General features: G+C 39.9%; 1 protein-coding gene across 1 annotated transcript in view; it reads left to right on the top strand.

The window, feature by feature from the left end:
• Positions 1-5579: 5579 nt before the first annotated feature.
• HLCS (holocarboxylase synthetase) overlaps positions 5580-23261 on the top strand; it is a 126051-nt gene continuing 108369 nt past the window's right edge. The window contains exons 1-5 of the mRNA XM_074903644.1: positions 5580-5961; positions 9476-9628; positions 15424-15586; positions 18212-19164; positions 22221-22403. Coding sequence (XP_074759745.1) covers positions 5731-5961; positions 9476-9628; positions 15424-15586; positions 18212-19164; positions 22221-22403 — 1683 coding nt within the window. The 5' untranslated portion in view covers positions 5580-5730. The remainder of the gene's footprint in view (positions 5962-9475; positions 9629-15423; positions 15587-18211; positions 19165-22220; positions 22404-23261) is intronic.

Here is a 23261-nt window from a genome sequence, read left to right as displayed (position 1 = left end):
AAACAGAGGCTTTTTGTTAAGTTTAGTTAGCAAATCACATGGAAAATAATCCACGCCCTTTATCTTTCTGTCCCTGTTTTACAAAATACGTATTTGTTGTATATTAAATATATGATGTAAATACTCTTTTGCATGTCTAGGGAAAACTCATCAACATCCTGTCCTAATAAAGTGTAACAAAAACTCAAAGAGAATTTTAAATAAAAAATAATTTTTTAAAAGACTGAAGTCTTTCCCGTGTCCTAACTTTAAAAGAGAAAAAGATACCAAAAATCAGTGAAGGTGAGAGAATTTAAAGACAGGCCTAGTGACATCCACAAGACTACTGGGATGTTCCTTTAATTTGATTGCTCTTTGATAGACGGAGATGAAAGCTTATGCCCAGAAAGATTATTTTGTCTATCAAAGCATGAGGGTTATGAATGCCATCGCCTTCAGGAATCTTTTATTTCAAAGCATGCAATATATGCTTTAAGCCTACAAAGGCTGACTAGAAACAGACTTCTTCCAAGCTTTCTTCCTACTGTTTTCCTTCGTAGTGTGCATCACTCATTGCCTGTTACCTTGTACAAGAACAATTATTACCTGGTGGGTGATATTACCTAATTTTCATTGTTGTGGTTCATTATTACAGTTCACTTTATTTCCCAACTACTGCAGAGATGTAAGAGGATTATAAGAACCAAAAGCTGAATTCTCTTTCCACCAGTGCTGTTTACACATTGACATCAAAGGGAACATATTCAGCTCTCAAATATAATTGGTTTCTACTATGAACTTTCTTCCCAGCGCAAGAGACATAATTTTGTTTACTGAAGATGGAATGTCCATTGATTATTTCGTAAGAATTAGGTCTCTTCTAGCTGACTCAGCTGAAGAAACCATCAAAACAGTTTGAGAGGACACTGAAAATCCTCAGTGGGAGTCCGATCCCTCGGAGGTAAGCCTTGTGACTCTTTTTCAAGTTAAGATCCAGATGGAGGTAGCATGTGTCCAGTCAGCAAGAAGGAGCTGGACTCACAGGTAAAGACTGGATATACTGCCTTGGAGATATCATTTTCCCTTGAAATTGTTCTGTATTCAAAAACATTGTATATATACCTTTGCACGTGGGTTTGGGGTTTTCTTGTGCTTTTGACTGATTTTGTTTAAAATTAAATGGCGTTCTTCCAACAGGGAGGAGCTTAGGTCAGATTTGAAAGTCAGACTGATTTTCCAAGATTGATGCAAGTTGTATTGTTGTATTAGCTACTCGGTGCTCCTAAGACTGCTAGAAGTAATAGTGTAACACAGGTTCTGATGTTTTTGAAATAGTCTTCAGTAACAAACCTAGGATTTGATTTGTTGAGGTCCAATTCTTACATAATTTTTTTTCTGTTCTTTAAAACATCCCTTCTTGCTGTAATAAATAGACACATTTTAAACTCATGGTCAAAGCCATTAAATGCTGTTCTGGGAAGCACTGACAACATGTAATAGAGCACTTACAGTCTAAATCTACTCCCTCCCATGTTTAAATACTGTGTGATATTTGTAAGGTTGTAATTAAGTAAATAATACTGTATCTCAAAGAAGAAAATATATGTATAGTCTCCATCACTTTAAAAATTTATGTATCAAAATCAGTACAATTATTAGAATGAAGAATATGGTGAATAATATTCAAATAACAAAATATATATTAAATAGCAGCATGGGTCCTGAGAAAAAATGGCAAACTTCTTAAGTAACCAAAATTGTAATTAAATACCTTACTGAATTGCAGTCTTAAATACACATATATAATTTCATCAGCTTAGTTTTGTTTAAACCTAATTTAACTTGATAGTCGAAAGGGAAGTATGCATTACACAACTGATCTCTATGGCCCTGATCTTGCAATCAGATCCGTATGTGAGGATAATTGATTTATAACTCTGGATAGAATCTGCCAACATGGATATTACTGCAGGACTAAAGCCTAAACTACTAACATACAGCTCTCCAGAAGATGCAAAGTCACCCTCAATTAAATGTCAATAAAGCCCTGCAAGACCGAATTTTTTACAAAATTATTGAAAATATAATTTTGTTAATGAAGCTATAACGTAATCTAATATAATTACATCTAACACTGTAGAAAAAATGTAAGTTAATATTACCTTATTGTACTAATTAATTGAAGCACACAGCTTTAACTGGTATTTTCATGCACATTATTAGCTAAAATCGGGTTGCGGCTCCGTGGAAAATTGTTTATTCCAGTAAAATATAAGCAGCTGTAATAGTGTATGATCTCTAGTTTCTAAAAAAAAAACCCAGAAGGCAGAAGTTAGCTAATTTTAAGAACTATATTACTTTTTGCAGTATACTTAATTTTAGCGCAAGGTATGTGTTGAAGAACACTTCCCAGAATCAGCAAACACTGATTCTGTTACAGTTGCTCATCCATTTTTCCCAGAAGCCAGGAGTATTTTTCAGACTTCTGATACTACCTGAGAATAACTTTGACGGACTTGATTCTTACAAAGAGATGAGCCATAAGATAATTATTTTGTGCTAATTGGAAGAGGTTTTTTATCTTTGTGGGAAACCAGTTTACTCAGTTTTCTCATGACAGCACTTGAGCATTTGCAAGAATAAAGACTGCTCGATATAAACTGGTATAGTCAAGGGAACAGGATACCATTACAGCATTTATAGTTTTGAATAATATCTGGTATTAAACAACATGACATAGGCATTCATAGCCACTTAGCCACTAGCATGCAAAGCTCCCCAAAGAGAAATTGTTGGAAAAGATTTTAGGGAATAGAGGGCGGAGGAAACTGAGCCATTCACAAAGCATGGGCAAGGCCAGTCTCATAATATTCCTTTAAAGTCAAAAAGAGACACTCATCTATGCTGAGGTTATATGGTAATCAGCTCCCTGTTCTGAGCAGTCTCTGTTGGCAGCCTTCCCATGTGGGCTGTTTGAAGAGCGAAGGGAGATCTACCCCTCCTTGACTGAAGCCGGCCTTTCTCTCCGTTGTGTGTGTGAATTTGCCAAGCTTGTGGGCAGAATTCAAAATTTAGCCTATTCACTTTCTCCAGGGTTTTTCAAATTCTCTTTAAACAATTTCATGTCTGTCTGTGTGTGTCCAGCATCTTACGTCTTTCTGCAATCTTTTCTCTGTGACAAAACCCCACATGTTCTGGGAAGTCTGAGGGCTAATATTACTCACTGTTTCTTTCCAAGGCTTCCTTCCACCCTCCTATAAGGAGAAACTGATTGACATAGTTATTTTAGCATACCTATTTTAGTAAATTTCCTGGTGTGCACAAGGCCTTGGCTTCACAATTATTAAAAAAAAGAGTGTTTCCCAATCTAAAATTCTTAACCTTTTAATCAGAGCTTGTCATGATCAAGGCTAAGCTACAGTACAATAGAAACTAGAAAACCTACAGCAACTCTATGACTTCAAATTATCCTAATTGAGAATGTGCCAACATATACAGAAACTTGTCTTAAAATGGTGACTGGTTTTGCCTGTATACCATTCTGTTTTACATTCCCTTGCATCATGAAGTTTTGATTCCATTTTCTCATCTACTCATAAACTTTTTCTGGGTAAGGGAACCTTAGAAAGAAAAAGGATCATAATATAGTTGACTGCATTTGATGCCACTACAGGATTAACCAAAGCATGTTCCTCATCGTGCAAAGGTTATGTAAACAGTTGTGTTTTGTGCTGTGCTCTGAAGGTCAGCAATGCATGAGCTGTTGAACTATTACGGGGAAAGTGAATTCCAAAGTTGAGAGCTTTCTTTTAAGGTTGTATGCTTTGCTTGTTTTCTTTCTTTTGATGTGCCTGGGTAAGTATTTTGACTTCCTGCATAAGATAAAGTCACACAAAGGAACAGTGTATAATGCCAAGTTAGGACCACTGGAGACTTTGTTCCTGTCTCTAGAATGTGTACAGGATAGAGCAGCAGTACAAGGCTGGTATTTCTTAAGCCTGAGATGGAGAATTATTTAAATCATTTGACCCTCCAACTGAGACTGTCATCTGTTTCTGCCATGCACTGTGGAAATCGAATAAAATTATGTCAGCGATTCCTACCATTTTGGATAAGCTTCTGCTGTGGGTGCAGATTTAAAGAAGTAAAAACATCTGTCATGGTACTGGTGGTGTTTTTTTTTCGTATTGATGCCCGCTCCAAAATGCACAGGGCCAATTTGTTCCTTGTTTATCTACAGTGTCAGCGCATTGTTGCTGGAGATCCATTTAGGAAATTCTTTTAGAATACCTATTTTAGTATATTTCCAAACGCATACGAGGCCTTGAGTTCAGATTAATAAAAAAGAATGCGGCTTCACGCCCTGTTCAGGAAACAATTGTCATGTATCAGTCGGCTGCAACTTTCATGTTGCTGTCGGCTTCTTTCTTCTAGCCTTCTCGCATTTTTCCTCTTGCCTACTTTTTCTTCTCTTTTCACTCACCCACTAAGTATCTGCTGGGATCAGACTGATATACATGTTCTTCTCACAGAGCTCAATGTTGTGACTTCCACATAAAAATGTAAAAATTTATTTAAATTATTTAATAGCTTTCATGCACAGATGTACCAGAAGAATACAGAATACCGTGTATGAATTCTCTGTTGTATCTTCTGTAGTGGGCAAGTTGTGTTTGCAGCACACATGGCACATGCGAAACCTACAGTTTTATTTCCCGATGGGCTGGTTCCTCATTCCACCTTCAGTGACTATCCCTGACGAGCCCTGTCTTCCACCTTTCTTGTTCGGTGAATCCAAGGACTCTGCTGAAATCAAATGCATCCGTTTGTGCCTGCTTTGCCCTCTGGTGGCTATGCTGGAACAGGTAAGTGACCTGGAGACTGGTGTCTTCGTCTGGTTCTGTGGTGGAGGGGGTACTGCTCCTCTAGGACACCACGGACCCTGAAATAAGGTCGGGTGGCAGTGGGGAGCCACTTCTGAAAGAAGATGAGATTCTTCCCTGTTGCTTCACAGAAACAAGCAATGAATACTTAGGCTCTCACTGCTTTGCCTACTGGGTATGTACTTTTCTGTGGCCCATAACGGCAACGTCAAATGCAGCTGACGGGAGAGCAAACTGGTTTCTGTAGCGGAAGCGTGAGTTCAGTTCCCCGCACTGCAGCCACACCACGGACGGCCCTGTGTGTGACAACCCCTGACCACGACACCGACGTGTGCCATTCGCCCTGGCCCCTTGTCCATCAGGACAGCGTTGGCTTTGCAGAGCAGAACTTCCCCGAGGAGCCGGGTCGTGGCGCCCGGGGCAGGCGGACAACAGGCCACTCCTCCTCACTGCCCCTCACGCCGGAGCCTGGGGACAACGGACATGGCGCAAGGCGACAACTCCCCGGGCTGGCCCATTTCAATGATTTTTTTCTTTGCACGTTGTTTCAAAGCAGAAGTTTATATTTCTGGGGGGCGCCGGGCGCTCCTTCGTGCCAGCGGACGCCAGACGCCCGGCCCCGGGGCGCGAGGCCCCAGCAACGCTCCCCGCCGGGGCTGGGAAGGGGCGAGGCGCCGGGAGCGCGAGGCCGTCGACCAATCAGAGCCGCGGCCGGCCGGCTCGTCCAACCGGCTCGCCCCTTTCTCTTTGGCGCAGGCGGGGCGGGGCGGGGCGGGGCGGGGGCTTCCCCCACGGCCTCCCCACCGGCGGCGCCCGGCAGTTGCGGGCCGCTGGGAGGCGGAGCCGGCGGCGGGGCGGGGCGCGCGCCATGCTGATCACGCTCTGCTACCTCTACCTGTGGGCGCGCTGGGGGCCTCGCTCGGCCGCGCTCATCCGCCGCACCGTGCGCCGCCTCCACCGCTCCCGCTGCTCCTTCACCTTCTGCCGCTGCGCCGGGCCCCCGGCGGCCCCGGGTCGGCCGCCGCGCAGGCAGGTGCCGCCCGAGGAGCGGGTCTGCCTCAGGATAGGGAACAAAGTCTTTTTCACGGAGGAGGCGCAGGTACCGCCCCGAGCCCGCTGGTGGGGGGCTGAGGCCTGGCAGGCGCTTCGCCCAGCGGTGCCCGGGGCCGCTCGGGACGGGGAAGCGGCCTCCCGCGTCACCGTGGCAACGGCGAACCGCGTTCCCCGCCGGCGGAGCGGCGCGGCCGCCCCCCCGTCTCCCCGCGGCGCCCGGGCGCGCCTCCCGCGGCGGGAGGGGCGGGGAGGGGCGGGGAAGGGGGGCGGGGGCTGCCGGGGCTGAGGTGGCGGAGCCCGGAGGGAGAGGGGAGCAGCGGCTGCGGGGCTTGGGGCTGTGCTTTCTCTTTCGGCGGGTGACGGCGAGCGTGTCAGTGGCGAGCTGGGGCTTGTGACTGCAGAAATAACTCTTTGTAGCTTCCCGGCCTTTCACAGCCTCGCTTTCTAAGGGTAAGGTAAGATCTGGGTACCTCGGTAGAACATCTTAGTACAGTTGTAGTTACTTCACTACGATGGCTTGTTGGTTTAGGGAGTGGGCCGAGGAGTGGTTTTTCCTATACACGCGTAAAGTGCAGCTTTCTAAGAACGCCTGTGGCAGTAGGACAACTTGGTAGTATTTCCACATTAGTAACATACTTTTAGCACGTACAGGGCTTTAGTCTCTGAATATGTGCGGTATTTGTGCATTTGATAATGATATCTGAGATTTAAAAATCTGTAATCGAGTCCGAACTGAACTTTTGGTTACGAACAACTGCATGCACTCGATACAAAAAGTGAGGAAAACGACATGAAAAACACGATCTGTGAAAAATCCCTTCTTTGCAAATGGGCAGTGAGAGAGCAGGGTGGGGTGAGGCTGTGGTAGCCCATGGCAGTGGAAAAATACTGTGGAAAAATAATATGCCTGAACAAGTTTCAGTTGCTATTTTATGAAGTAAAACTGAAAGTAAGCTTGCTTCTGACCTTCAGGTTTAGAAATAGAACTCTGGCACTCCCCCCAAATAATCTGAATTATTTAAGTCAGTGTTGGACTTGTCTAAACTTGTCACTAAATACTGGGATTTGTGTGGATAAGATTCTTCGTGATGTCTCCTTTTTGCTGATGGTTATATGTGTGTTTGTGGAAATTACTTAAGTTGCTACAGGTTTTACTTAAATGGGCATTACTGAAATGTATTTATGAAACATGTTGCTGGCTAGGTGCTGCAAGAAGCAGAAAAGCTTTTCGTAAATTCAGTGGGTAAAGATGTTTTCAGTGCAGTGAAAATAAGGTCACAAAATGGGGTTCAAAAAGTCTTTTGCTATCTAATGAGCACATTATTTAGTACTTAAAAGCGATGGTGTCAATCTCAGAATCTCTCACAGGAAGGTTAAATATTTAATTCACATTTTGATAAAGCTCTTAAAAACAAAGTCATGTAATTGTCCTTGCGGTTAGAGGAGTTCTGCCTGGATTGTTGTTTTGTAAATCATATTTCATCTAATGTGCTGCTGTTTGCTCCACTTCGGCTCATTTCTGAAATAACTTCTCCTCGGTCTCTGCGCAGTAAGCACATTTTTTTCTGTCTGCAGTATTATTCATGCAGACTGACTTCATAAGCTTGTCAGTTTATTTATGTTTATTGGGAGTTGGAAAGCCCTCTGGGGAACTGTAGTTTGTCTTGAAGTTTGGCATAAAGTCAGTGCTGCTATTCAAAATATATTTGTCTCTTAAAAATATGTGTAGAAAATTACTAGTTGCATTTGACTCTGAGAATCCCTATGCAAGACGCTTGTCATGCTGCACCTTAGTACTGTAGGCGCTGACCTGGATGCATTAAAGATAGAGGCAACATCACTGTGGAGCTCTCTGCATGTCTGTGAACACTAGGCGGAGGGGGTGTGGGGGTGTGGAGAAGGTTAACTAGCATGCTTCTTTGGCTTCTAGGAGGCTAGCTGAGCTATTTTGCTTTTTGAGTAGGTATAACTGCCTCTGGACTGTGATTCGTAACTTCCTCAAGATAAGATACCAGCAAGTCATAAATGCTAACCTGTGAAGTTTTTTTGTTTGATCTCTAATCAAGTTGGATGCTTAAGATAATATAAAGCTTCATGAGTTCTGTTCACTTTCCCCTGGAAGGTAGCAGTGTTGACTCTTGCAGCTTCTGTACTCAGTAAAGCTGGTTGGATTGGCAGTTTGTCAACATTGAATTAATATTGTGTGGTTTTGTTTTAGTTGTGGAGTAATGTACGCATTCAGTGGGCTATAGGGACATTATCTTTGTATCCACATAAAATTACTGAAGGTGTGCAAAGCATGTGTCTCTAGTATAGTAGTAGCAAAATACCTGTTTCTAATGTTTTTCACTTTTAAAATATGGCAGAAGAATAAAGTTCGGTGCAATACCTACATAAAAGTTGATGTATTATGGTGTGGGATCAGGTTATGTATTGAGAAGCTTTGAAGTTCTTCGAATTGTTCTTTGGTCTACTGATTCCAGCTATTGAGCTTTTTTTGATCATTTGTGAGGACAAGAGCGGGAACTATTTTTATAATTTAATGAAGGAAATATTTGTACAATGGTCTGCTAAGTGGATAGACTAGCTTATGGACAAATTTCTTCTGAATGAGTTACTTCTTTAAACTTAGACTTACATCCTGAATGAGTATTTTTCGTGCAAATGCATGAGGACTTCATATATTTTTAAACAAAGAAGTACCCTTGCCTTTTATTTCAAATATTTTTATAAGATTTTTCAAATAACTTTTTAAATAATTTGTCCTGAGGTTGTACGTGTCCACAAAATACAACTGCCTTTATATAACTGGCTTTACAGAAGGAGTCCTGAAACTTTGTAAATTAGGTGTAAAAACTAGACCTGTGCAGTATATAGTTCTTGAGTCACTTGTGGCTCACAAATTGGTTGGTCTTTTGGCAGATGAGCATAGAGACAGTGTATGTGACTTAGCAGTGGGGCTGTATGTTTCCTGCAGGGTTGTTACCCAACTAGAATGAATGCTGCCTGGACTACTGTCCAGTTAGAGGGGCTGTAGGGACTGACCAAGGCAGGTTGTGTGTTGTGACTGCTTTCTCAGTCCCTGCCAAGCAGCAGACAGTGCCCTTCAGCCACCAGAACTCAGGCAGCAGGGCCATGGGTTTGTGTAGTCAGGGGAGAAGAGAGAAAGGAGGCAGGGTGAACTGGAGAGGAGGATTGGGTTGAATGAGGGATGTTGCCAGTGGCAAGTTGCCCACAACAGTTACCGTGCCAATGACACTGTAATGGTGTTGTGCCCACTCGCTTTTCTGCTCTTCCTGTAAAGCTGAAAGCTGAAGTATGAACTGGCTTAGAAGCTTGGGTTGTCACTTTTAGTTTTACTTTTGATGTGTTCCTGCTTCATTGTTCAGACCTCTACCCCCCCCTTTTTTTTTTTCCCCTCATAGGGAGTGTGAAATGGTAGAGACCCTTCATGAAAGGCTGGATTTAATTTAGGAATTTAATTGGAATTAATTTAATTAATTTAGGATGGGCATAATTTTAAAATGCTTGCTATACAGACTTTTTTCTTTTTTTTTCAGTTTCTTGATGACTTAAACAGATGGAGTCTACTTCTCATTTCTCCTTTTATTTGTCCTGATAAGTTACTTGAAGCAGAGCATATAGCTTTTGTGACAGAAAGCATTTCAGCTCAGACAGATAACTTGCAGAAAGTACCTGGCTCTTCAAAAGATGTAAGTAGTTCTCTTTGTTTCTTACACACAAAGTAGTACAGATGGGTCACTTGGTGGGTATAAACCTAAAAGAAGGAAAAAAATAAATGGCAGGTAGATTTTTGTATGCTTATAATTTTATTGGGAAAAAACAGGTAATCTTTTCATTAAAATAAATCACTGTTAATTAGTTCTGTATTACTGAGATTATTGGGTTTTTTAGTAGCATGCTCCTCTGGTTGTGGATGGGAACTGCAGAATTCCCTCATGACTTTGGGTAAAGCATGATGTATGATTAGTTATGCTGAATAGGAAAAAAATGCTTGAAAGCCGTCATACTAGGGCAGATCAGAAGTCCATTTACCTTAGTATCCTGTCTCTGACACTAGCCGAAACAAATGCCTCGGTAAGAATATACAAAACAAGCATATGTTATGATTTCTGAAGAGCTCTTAAAGCCTTCAACCAAGTGGTTGTAATTGAAATAGAGGTCTCGGTTTGAAGCTTCTTTTCATTGTGATTTGTAAGTACACGTTATAGTATTATCTTTGGATTATTTTGTCAGTCTGCAGAAGTAAGACCAAAATCGAGCTGTTTATCTCTTTGCTTTTCTATAAAACGCAGTGGGGGAGTGGCAGTACTTCGTGGTGGAATTTTATAAATTGTGTTTGCCTTTTAATGTGTAATATTTACAAAATGTTTTTGAGGCATCCAAAGATACAAATTAAACTACTAGTGAAATCCATATGGCAAGCATACTAACAAAATGCTCATGTCTGAGGCACTTAGTAATCTAAAAAGTGCCTTTGCCACATACTGAAAGTGTGAAGATGTGGATTTAGCAGGTGATGCTCTAAAACTTGAATTAGTGAATATATATTTCTAAACAGATTATGCATAAAAATAGTATTCAGACCCTAGTAAAACTTACCATGACCTTGAGATAATGTCTCTCACTCCCCTAAATTTTGCTTTTGCAACTTTTTCCTCACATAAGGAATGCTTGCTGCCTATGCATCTCAGCTTCGATGCAGGTCTGAAGGGGAGAAAGGTTGTAACCCAAAGCAAGAGGTGAAATTACCTTGCAGGGAGGATAAGTCTTCCACGTGTTACAGGTTATCGTAGTTTCTTCCTAAGGCAGTCACTTGCTGTGTGTGCTGTATGCTCCCCTTAGTGAGAGGGACAGAATGGACCTCATTGCCTACTGGAAAAGAGGAGAAATGGAAAGATGTGCATGCTAGGATATCTCAGGGTAGGCAGTAATAAAGCATCTGGTCTGGTCGCTGGGGTACCGTAAATTGACAGAGCCCTTCCATTAACCACTCTATGCCACAAGCTGGAGGCAGTCGATAGGGTGCCTTCCTGAACGGCCCCTGCTTAGCACCCTAAAGGGCCACCTGTCATCCTTGCTTTCTGGCATCAGGTTTCAAGCACCTTCTTGGAGTTAAAAGTAAACCTGACACATACACCAGTGCTTGTGGCCTGTCTGTTTCCCTGGGTGAGGAACATATATTTTCCAGGCCACTTGTTCTAGAAGGTGATCCAGGAGTCCTCCACTGGAGTGAACAGTGAGAGCAGAGTGGTTGGTAAATAGACTTATCTAACTTGACTGCAGGAACAGAAGGACAGATTGGGAATGGGCACAATTCCAGATTTGTGCCTGCAATCAAATTTTTAGTACCTTTACCCTCTATGGAGGCCTCTCAATTCTAGAACAGTTTTGGAGCATGTTAGTCTTTGTCCTCCAGAGGAGTGATGTCCAGGTGAAGTGCTACATCAGGCAAAATCATTATCTCTGTGAAGCTCAGAGTGTGAGGACTGATGGCACTGGAAGCTTGTTCTTGAGACCTTTTCTGCTGAAGTCTTCTGACCCTGCTTCCACTGGCCTTGTGTCTCCTTGAAGCACACAAGAAGTAGCCACATTAGCTGGTTTGTAAATCTTTTTATTGCCTTTGATTTAAGAGTCTGGAATCCATCCAAGTGGGCCCTGCTTCTGGGAAGTAAACAAGATGGGATATCTGCTGTGCTCTCTACGTTGTCTAAGAGTGTACCTGCGGAGTGCTGGGCCAACTTGGACAGAAGGTTAATGGAGATTTTTTTTTTTAAACTTTCTAGCAGAGAGTGCCACAAAAACATCTGCATTGAAGCTCTGATTTGTTGTTCTGTTGGGTTTTATTGTTTGGTGGAGTTTTTTAATCTTACTGGTTTTGTTTGCATTTTCTTTGGAATGGAAAATGGTTGCATTACTTATGTAGACATTAGTAATTAATTTGACGTATAAAGCTGAAAAGCAGTAGTCCCGGCAGAAGACTAAAACTAAAGAGGAAAAGGACTTCTGTTTTATTTTGTTTATTGTTTTTCTGTGTACATGTCACTTCTAGCAAAGTGCTCTGAATTCTGCTACCTCTGGCACCCAGCTGTCAATGTAGGCTGGAACTGTAAGAACAGATTGCTCCTGTGACCTATAAGGATTTCTAGAGAGAAAAGCCAATCTTTGTAGGCCTGTCAGTGATCTGTGACTGGTTCTGTTGAAACTGAGGTGGACTCACAAAGCAGTAGTATAAATAATTTCTCATCTCTTGCTAAGAGCTGGCCTTTCTATATACTGACAGAACTTTGAGTTCTAGTTGTAGCAACAAATCTTGGCCCATTGAAAGTATTCTCTGAGGATTTTTGTTCTGTTGTGAAGCAAATGGATTGTTGCATGAGCAGGATTACAGGTCATAGGTCTTGGCAACAGCTTTACTTTATGAGGTTCTTTTGTGTATTCACTTTATTAGTGTTAGGCAGCAATAACGACTTTCTACTTGTTAGGATGTCTAATGTTTCACTTAGTGCCATGAAAAAAAGTTCAAGAGCATCAATACATCTTCCTCGCAGTTTCTGTGTGACATGTGGGTGTTACCTACTTGTGCCTGTTCTCTGGGTAAGAAATTATATCTAAATACGATGTGAGTCTCTTATCTTCCACCACAGAGAGTAGCCCAGAGTCATATGCTGAGAAAAATAGAGAAGAAAGCTGGTAACTGTGGATGTTGTATCAATAAACTAAACACAGTTGGGAGTACCTTCTGTTGGGAGATAATGGACATGTGAGCAATCCTGCACGTGTGCACGCCTCGGCAAAGACATGACAAGGACATAGAACAAAGAACTTAGCAAACAAACAACTCCAGGAGATGGGTTGGGCGGAAAAAGACATTGAGTGTGGCGCTTATTATCCAATCGCAAGAAGGCTTGAAGCGCATGGGCAAAGCTAACTATCCAATCATAAGGATTGTACTATATACCGTTCATGTGCACATGAAAAAGCTATAAAAGGGCTTGCTTACCTTCAGTAAACTGGCATTGCTTGATCATATTGGTCATGTGTGTGTCCATAGCTCCTGCAACCTTCCACCTGAAAAGTGATGGTGTTGTCCAGGTCATCACTCAAGGCAATTGGTTGGGGCAATTCTGGTTGACTTGGTCACAGACTACCCAGTGACAGTGGAGTGAAGTATGACTGATGCTCCAACTACAGTGATTCAGATCTGTTGAGGTCTGGTATGGCTGTCTTCCAGAAGGAGATTTTGTTCTCCTTCAGAACTGATCAATACTAGTGTGCCCAGAAATATATCCTGTAACTTCGGAGCTGGTATTTCTTTGTGGTACAGTCATGGAAATGACCTTTCAGAACATCCTGGAGGTAGAAACTCTCTATGTTGCTTTAACTAGTGAGTGGTTGTTATGTCCAGCGAGTTCAGGACCTGAGTGATGCGTCTGTTGTGAATTTGAGGACTGCCTCTCTGGCTGTGTGTTCTGGTGTGACTGATTTGAAGCTGTTACTTGTTCTTTTGTTACGTAGTTGGAGTTTAACCCATATGTTAAAGCATGTAGCTGACCTTGTGGTAAACACCAACACACCATCCACATGCTGCTATCTTCTTCTCTTTTTGAAACTGAATTTGTTCAGTAATGGTTAGCATAGGCGATGTATCAGAAGATACCCAGCCAGTTTTCTTGTTAGGTATCCAAAGGCCACCAATATGAACATGGACTGGATGGTCTCATGTGAGTTGCACTAATCAGAGACTGGTTTTGAGAATGACTTTGAAAGGAGATGTGACCATTAAAGTTATATGAAATCTGACTGTCTTATTTCTTCTTGTTCCCTTGGGAAATACTGTAAATTCAAAAGCTGGAAACAGATTCTTTTGGATATTATGTAAACCACTTAACTGCAGTAGGTAAAAAGCCAACTTTAGTTGATAATCTAATAAAGTTATGAACAAGTAAAATATCCAAGAGCTAACCCTCATTTTGTGTGTTCAAATGAAGTGGTTTTTTTCATAATGTGTTTAATCAGTATGATACATCTTGTGTGTAGTGATAAAAGGGTGAACTTCATTCAAGTGCTTTGGTGATGACAGTGTCAAAGTGCTGGAGTTGCTATGTGTGAATTAAGCTTTGTCTCCCAGTATTTGGATCATATTAAATGGCAAAGACTTAATTTTTTTTTTTTTAGGTTGTTAAAACAGGTGGTGCTTCATGTCTCTAAAAATGCCTTCACAGGAGAACAGTTGTTTTGTGTATTCTATAAAGAATCAAAAGCTGTGGTATCATTCACACAATTTTTATTGAAACTGTGTGTCTTAGTTTCTGTTTTCAGGATTAACTCTTAAATCGCTGTGTTTGTCAATTGCCTGAATATTGTTTTTTTAGGTACTGGTTTTTAAACGTAAGGTTTAAAAGGGATCTGTTTCAGTTATGAGTCAGCAGACAGGTTTGTAGTCGTCATTAACATGAGAGCCTTTTGGAAGGAAACCAAAACTCTCTTCACTTTTCCTCCACTTGTGGCTTTAATAGTTGAACTTGAAACGGACATTTGTTCTCCAAGACCATACAGCTGTGTGGGTTGGGTTTAACAAACCTTGAAGAAAACAAACCCAAGTGTGTCACTTTCATTTTTTTTTTTATTTTTTTTTTTTTTCTGGAGAACAGAATTTTTGATGTAGATAAGCAGCTTGAATCTTCCATGTTTAGTTAATGCTTCTAATAGTCAGGATGTACTTTTATTAAACCCTAGTAGTTTACTTTTGCTCTTTTTATCAGCATACTTAGAATTTGTGCTGAAAGCCATGTCTTGGACATAAAGACAGAATTTTACTTACAGAATGTGATAATACTCTCCCGCTGTTTTGTATGTTACTTGAAGCTTTTATAGCATTGATCTTTGGGAAGGATGTGTTTGTACTCCCAGTTTGCTTTTAACACTTGGTGTGGATGTTGCTTTGTTTACTTCTCTCAGGGATGAATCTTGTAGCAGGTATTGCTTGCTACAGGACCCTTCCTCAGTAGATTCTTTTGGTTGTATTCAGTCTCATACATTGACCTTTGTAGGCACGAAGGGTGCACTTTTGTGTGAAAGGAAATGTCAACTGAAAGCTTTCTCTAGTTGAGGTGTGTTGTCTCACAATACAATTAAATGTAGTAGTTGATTTAAACACATCAGGCATCAAAGAATCAAGTCTTAAAAGTGATTCTACCAATTTATTATTCTATAATACTAGTAGATACACTTTTTTAAAAAAACAACACTACACTACTTTCTTTAACATCACTTCCAGTTCCTGGGTTTGCCAGTTGTGCCGTTTTGGTTTAGTAACGTCCTTCTTTTGGCTCTGCCTATTGTGTTGCTTTTTAATAGCAGAATCCTTTGGGAAGGAAGGGTCATTTTTATTTGCAGTTCATCTTGCAGACTCACAATACTGTTGGTATTTTGGTATTTTTCTGTAACCTTTTCAAACTGAAAACATGCATATGCTTTATTCCAGATTGTGAAGTGGTCAGACTATTGTTCACCATTGGCCTATAAACCTGGTGAACCTTATAAATTAATTGCTGAAGCAAGTGTGGATAACTTCAGTAACCTTGGAATAGCTTTCATGGAAGATAGGCTTCAAATGGATAACGGAATGGTGCCCCACAAGATTGTTTGTAAGTATCTTCATGTATTGTTTGTAATAGTAAACATATTTGTTTCATGGCTATTTTAGGACTGTTCAGATAGTCTTTATACCTACATTAAGACACATGCTTTTATTATGGCAAAATGATTTTCTTTCTGCTGTCATTTTAGACAGTTCATTACTTTGTAGCACTTCTGTATTTTATACTGAACACTGTCAAATACAGAGATTCTGGAAAAGTTAGGACCAATTTCTGAGTGAGCTTCTCTATTTACAGAATGTCTTACAAATCCAACAACAAAAGTAACAGAAAAATGGTTCAAAAGATTTTTGGAATAAAACCCCCTCTTTAATACCTCATAAGCTACTGCCAGTAATTAACCTTAGTATGATGAGATCTCAGAGTGTGCAAGATGGTGTTTAACCTTTTGCAAATGCGTGAATGTATGTCACAAAGGCTAGAAAATATTGTTTCTGTATGTCTTGTCTGTTAGATTAACTACTCTAGCTGAAAAAAATATAGAAGGTTTTAAGCAAATACTCTGTTTTTTCAGATTTGAAGTAAAAGTATATTCAAAGCTAAACATAGGTTGAGAACTATTGCTGTAACTTGAGCATCTTAATCCTGTAGATCGCTGAGAGAAAAAGCTTACAGATGCTTTCTGAGCAGGGAGAAGGATAAACAGGGGAAGGAGGGTGGTGTCATAGTTAACTGAATTTTGAATTTTTGGTGAATGGTTTATTTTTTTTAGGAGGTGATTTTAATGATAGCAAAACTATGAGCCGTTGAGTCCTCATTAGTTTAATAGTTTCAGCTAAGGCAGGGAGGAAGTTCATGGCTAGGTCCACAGAGAGGAGAAGGAAGTAGTTGGGGGTGCACTTGTAACACTATTCTTAAATGGAATTGGCTGGGCTGTGGCTGCATGAAATTTGAATTTCTTTTTTCTGGCACTATTCTAAAAGTGCCATAATATGCAGTCTGTAGGGAATTGTACTGTAGTGGGCTCTCAGTGGGTAGGGCCACACTTCTTTGTTTGGCAACAGTCTCATTTCTGCCTGCCTAGTTGTGTCTTCTTAGCTGTGTTGATAAAACTGTGGATCACCTAGAATAATAAAAAAACCACTTGGGCTACAAAAAAATCTGCCCCCCCCCAATTTTAATGTTTGGTTGTGAGGTTTTTTTGTTTGCTTGGTTGATGGGGTTTTTTTATGTAGATCATAGTGCATTTGCAGAAGTCAGGGAATAACAAAATAGAGAACAGCTAGCTAGGGTGCAAGAGGGTAGGAATATGCTCACAAATGTATCTGATGTGAAACTCTGTCTCTTGGTGCTGGGTGCTGTTCTGCAAAAATATTCATGAAAGGAAGGGATGGAAACAGAGAGTGCCCCAGTCATTTACTTTTCAGAATGTTTTCTGACTCATTTTGCTTCAGGTACGGTGTGCATGCTAGAAATGCTCCATGAGAACAGCTGATGGAGGCTGTTGATGGAATAGCATATAGGCTGGTAGCTGTGAAATTCTCCTGGAATGTCAAAAAAATCTTGTTTCAGATTTCTGCTCCGAACTAGACAAAGGGGATATAGTTGCAAGGGAATGCAAGTGTTAAGCAAAGAAAGGGATTGAACTTGGATCTGTTGTACTGTGTGCCAGTTCACTATTTTGTTAATCAAGTTTCTCACTGAATGTTTCTGATTTCTCAAAGACAAAAACACAGTAAGTTTATTTGGCCTTACGGGAGTGGAGAGGGATTCAGTAAAATTTTGCAAACTTTGATTTGATGTTGTGTTATGAAGAGTATTTTTCTCTCTTTCATATTTAGTTTTGCTCTGCAAGTTTCATGCTGACAATAATAATCTTTGCTCTTCTTTTTTCACTTTTATGTGCCAGAAATTTTTTATCTCTGCATTTCTATCCTTTTCAAGGGGAGAAAGGGGGAGATTTAACAATTGTTCCTATTTCCTAGTTTTCCCTTGGATTTTTAGCTCCCAAGTCTGCCTATGGGTGGATATGTCTCTTTATGCAGACTGAAAGCAGTTTGAATTTTTTTACCCCATTTTATTTGGGCCAAACTTTTATCTGCAGCAATGCAAGAGACATGGTTTAGTGTCTCCAGCTTACCTAATATAATTTTTTATTAGCTTATTTCAAAATAGCAGGAAGTAGTTTTTCACCCTGCTCTCCTTAAAAGACCAGTATTTTTCCAAATGTATTTCCCTTGCTTCATTTTGTCCCTTGCTGGGGATGGAGGGACAGGCAAAATAACAAGCTGACAAGGTGATGCATTTATGAGAACTTCCTCACCTTTCCACCCATAGACTGTGGTTCCACCAAGAACATACCTGCATTGTGTACAGTAGTAGTCATGTTTTACTTTTGTGCAAATATTTTTGGACTCACAATATATGTTTGTTTAAATGTGCCATGTAAATATCAAGTGCTGTGCTCTCAGTCAGACTTTCCTACCAAGAGTCATTAGAATAAACAGTTCTTGGGGGGTAGGATTTCCTGTGTCAAACAAGTAAAATTCTTGCTATTATAGATTATTTGTACTGAAATTTAAATATAAATCCTGCTGTGGTAGTGATATTTCACACATCTCTCTTAATATCATTTTTATAACCCCATTTTCTTATTTTTTTTAACTCTTCTAGCTGTCCATTTACAGGAATCTACTCTGAAGGAGCTGGCACAGGTGGCACCGTCTGTAAAAGAGCAAATTGCAAGCAGTACACAAATGGATGAAGTAACTCCTGCTGCTGCTGCTTTTGGCACTACTGTTAAATCAGGGTTAGAGATAGCTGAGTCTGCAGGACAAGGTGAAGAGGAGAAATCCAAGCTAGAGAAAGAAAGTGAGCATGAAGATGAATCCAACAGTCTATCTGACAAAGAGACAGGTGCTGGAGAAGATCATCGCTTGCATCTTTCCAGCTGTCATGAATGCCTGCAACTTGAAAACAGTACTATTGAATCAGTTAGATTTGCCTCTGCAGAAAACATTCCAGAACTTTCTGATGACTGCAGTAGCAAACTGGAAGAGAAGAATGATGACTGTCTAGCAAGAGGAATAAAGAGAGTAAACCTTGCTGGAAAGCCCCCTAATATATTGATTTATCTTGGCTCTGAAGCTCCAAAAGTGGAATTTGAGCAGGTAAAATCAATCCTTCAGGAATGCATTGATACAGACAGCTACACCATCTACCAGCTGCATGAGGAACAAGTTCTGAAAGATCCGTGGGTTGATAATTCACTGCTGTTGGTCATTGCCACAGAGGAGCCTATTTCTGAAGAGAATCATAAACAATTTATGAAGTTTTTATCTAAAGGTGGAAAGATTCTAGGGTTTTCTTCAGCTTTTACATTTGATGGCATACAAATGAAGAGAAAAAGCAAACTGAAGAAGACTGTTCATGAATTAGTGGTCTCTAAAATGGACAGCACCAAAATTAAGTTAAATCTTTTGGTCAGTGGCTATATTTTTGAGGAAGTGATGAAGGAAGATACGAGCAAAGTGAAGATATTGAGTCGATTAAATAATGCTGATAAAGATACAGTTATTGTTCATTTGACTTATGGAGACAGTGGAGGAGAAGCCATTCTTTCTCAGGTACCGTGTAGCAGTAGCATTAACTTGCTCATTGCTTCATGATGTGCTATGCTAAAAAAAAGTCTACTTGTTCCTGTTGCGTGCTCTTGGGTTTGCTCTTCAAGGGGAGGTGTAGATGAATGTCTCTGTGTGTGTACAAGGACTCTGAATGCAGAATGGTTTTCATTTGATCCTCAGGAAGCTTAAAGAGTGGGAGAGACTGTCACTGCTGTTCCACGTCCTTGTTTTCACCATGTAGCCATGCATGTGTAGATCATGGAAGATCACAGTAGGTGATATAGGAGAGAGCAGATCTGCATAGTAATCAAGCATCTCCAAGAGCGAGCTATCTTGTTCTGCTTGGAGTTGTGTCTTTTGCAGATTGTACAGCTGTGCCTTTTGCAGATTTTGGGAGGCAGGAACAGGAAGAGCCGAGTCAGTAGACTTGGGGTGAAAGCTTATACTGTCAAGATAAAAAAGAGACATTCTTACAAAAATATGAACTATGGTGAAGCAGAGAGTCAGGAGATGATATAAAATAAACCTTGCAAGAAATTTGAAAGACATCTTCTCTTAAGGTTTAAGGTTAAAGTAAATTTCCGGCACTTCTGGAAATCTGTCTAGTGAATGAGAATCCCAACCTCTATTATACTTGTTGCATGCTATGTCTAGAAAAACTGCTGTGCAGTTCTTGCTTGAGCAAATAACTACACAATGAAGGTTAGTCTCTGCTTGCACTGATATGCCATTGTTGATTTAGGTCTGTTTGTTCTTTTTTTGCTAGTATTGCTACTGTTTTTTCAGTTATATTTTGATTGTATCTTAGTGTTGTGAATGAAGTGAATCATTTTATGGTTTCTTGAGCAGCGTTTTGATTATGACTAATTTCTAGATGGGTGTTAGGTTATGATGTTGGCCTTGCTGTCTGACATTTAAAAACCCCCTTTATTCAACTGGAATGTATTTTTTCTCCTTACTACCAAAATTAAAATTGTAAAACTCCTTTTCTGTTTTCTAAACCTTGATATGTTTTCAATCGGTAATATATGATTTTTTTTTTTTTTTTGAGGGGGCCAGGCCAAATCTAGTCTGGTGGAAACTTGCTTTTTTTTATGTTATTGTTACTCCCTGTCTTACTCCATAATGGGTGAGGAAGCTTCCATGGCTGTGTTAAAGATTAATGTTGGTTACTGATTATTTAAATATTCAGATAACTGTCTAAAGTTTTGAGTGATAGAAAGGCTGATAAGAGGTACCATTAAGTTTAGAAAAGTGTGCTTCATAAGTATGTGTCCACCTGGGTATATGAGAGATTTCAGCCATTTTGTAGTAAAACTTCTAAAGTGAGCCTGAAGGTAACTTGCAAGGTTTGAGTTAGCCTCAGTATGAGCAGAGGTAGACATATTTCTTTTTAACATGGCTCTTCACAGTTATATCACTTCCCTAACTCTGTCTTTGCTTTCAAGCAGCACACTAAGAAAAGCAGAGCAAGATTTATTTACCACTATTTAAGTAGATGAGGAATATAAGGGAGACGTAGCTGAACAGACTTTATGATAGATTTTAGGACCTATTTTTACCAATATTTTAGTTACAGGAGAAGTTTCTCAGGAGCCCACAGCACTCAAATTTAACTGCTTACGTATCAGGTAGCACACACTCTTCTAGCAATTACGTAATTCAAAAATATTCATCTGGTTTCTTAGAAGTGTTTTGGTATTTTATCAGTTTATCAGATTAAATCTGCTAGCTTTCTGGAAACTCTCTTATACATAGTAGCGTGTATAGCTTTATGTAGGAAGCTTTGCCACCCATGTGCTGTATGCTTGTACTAGAAAATTGATTAGATACTGTTGCTATCCGTTTCTGCAAGTTCCACGGTAAAACCTGCTTTGCTCTACCGTTTAAATTGACCCTTCTGCTGTAGTAAAACTTAATACTGCAGAGGTTTTCCCCAGAAAAAGGGCATTACAGTATAGCTTCAAAAATCAGATTAAAAGGATTAATGTGTCATTTTATAATTTTAAATGACTTCCAGTCTGGATTTGAAAAGCCTTATTGTTTTCACTTCAGGGGACTGACAGTGACATCAGCCATTAAATATTCTGTCACAGACTTACTGTTTTTCTTTTTTTTGTATGCTTGTTTCCCTCCATCCCCCACTTCAACATATTTTCCTGAATTTCTATAAAGTAGCTCATATATGAAAGATGAAGAATATCATTAAAAGGTGCGAAATTGGAGAAATTGACAAAGATAATAGCTTGTGATTTTCATTAAATGAATATACTTCTATTATGGTAGAAAGACTTCTAAATATCTTTGAACATTTCTTTAAAAAACAAACAAAAAACCCACAAAAACCACCTAACACAAAAAAAAACACCACAAAAAAACAAACCAAAAAGAAGGTCTAGAAGGGATATTTCTTTTCTTCTGCATTTCATTTCTACTTTTAAGTATCTGCTTCAGCCTTGAGAAATGGTTCTCTACCAGGTGGTACTCTGGGGTTCTTAGTTCTTTAAGACAGAAGCATTTCTTTATCTGGACTGATCGCTACTTAATCCACATGACACAGTAAGGACTTGCCTGGTCTGAGTTTTACATATCTTTTGCAGCCTCTGATAAAGCTCTTCCAGTTTTAATGTAGTTCTGCTCTTGTACAAGCCAGAATATGACACGTTGCTGTTGCTAGCAGACAGGAAAAGCAGGAGAAGTTTCAGTTAGTAAATATAAGTTTGAACAACTCTTCCAGAAGAAGACCAGTTTATTAAGAAAAGATATTTTGTGTAGGTTTCAGAGAAAATTGTAGTGTACTGGCAACTGTGATCCCTGAATTGGAAACTATAAATATATAGGTATTCCCTAGTTTAATAGGATAATAAAGCCCTGCTTATGTAGATACAGTGAAGACATGAGAAGCTTTTAAATTGCACTAGTGACATTGGATAGTTCAGCAACCACAGTCAGGACAAAGCTGCTTTTGAAACTGTTGTACTTGTCTCTCTCTGCCATGCTAAGATGTGTAATACCAACAAAAAAATATTTTTTTATTACTTTTGCACATATACTGCCAGGCACACTTGGAACTGGATATCAATTCTATGGATTTCCAAACTGAAGAGGATTTTAATTTGCTTAAGATAAGCAATACCAAGAGATACGAAGTCCTCAAGGAGATCCTGATATCACTTGGCCTGAGTTGTGAATTAAGTGAAATTCCTGTGTTAACACCGATTTACCTTCTCTCTTCTGATGAGGTAAGACTTCTGCTTACATTTCAGTTCTTTGAGATTTACCCTACTAGACAAATTCAGAGTTCACTTAAATACACCTTGTTTCTTCTGTGGTATTTTTGTTTAGAGAGGTTTATGTATGTATTACAGACGAGCAAGAAGTTTAATTTCTGCCCTGTCACTATTTTATCACCTGCTAATAGTTTTGAATTTAACCATGGGGAAATTTTTCAGATATATTTGCTAATATTTCTGTTAAGAACTTTTGTGCTTATTTGTATTCTTCTGCAATATCAAAACATGATGCTGTGGTAAGCTACAGAAAGTGCTGATTTAAAAGACAGGATTTGTTTTTCTTTTAAAACAAGGTAAAAAGTTCTGTTTAAGCTGGCAACAAAAGATCAAACCTAAATTATGGAGAGTGGTGTGGCAGACCAAAACCTGGCAGACCAAGACATGAGTAAGGAAGATCGTGTGATTACACAATGAAGAGCTTTATTCCTGAGAATAATAATTCTTACAGTATTTCTGGGAAATCAAACAGTTTCTTCTAATCCAAATAGCCAGCTGACTATTCTGGACCTCTCAATTTGAGACATTGCTATGAAGAATTGTAAAGAACATACGAAGCAGTAATTTTAACTTCATTGTTTAAACATGACTTCAAAAACATGAGAACTATTATATTGATCTGAAGGGGTGAAGCAGTAGGTGATTAAAAATCAATACAGGCAACCCAGGTTAGTGCTGTCAGTACTTGCTCTTAGCACACTTGTCTGATTCCTGCTCCTTTTCTGTACCACCCTTACATCGACACAGAAATGAGGTGTCTGTCTTTAGGGGAACTCACCTATAGAAGCTCCTCCTTGGATGACTGTTTCC

The sequence above is a fragment of the Athene noctua genome, chromosome 1, assembly GCF_965140245.1.
Source record: "Athene noctua chromosome 1, bAthNoc1.hap1.1, whole genome shotgun sequence".
Classification (NCBI taxonomy): domain Eukaryota; kingdom Metazoa; phylum Chordata; class Aves; order Strigiformes; family Strigidae; genus Athene; species Athene noctua.
The sequence above is the reverse complement of the archived record's forward strand: the minus strand, read 5'-3'. Positions and strand labels throughout refer to the sequence as shown.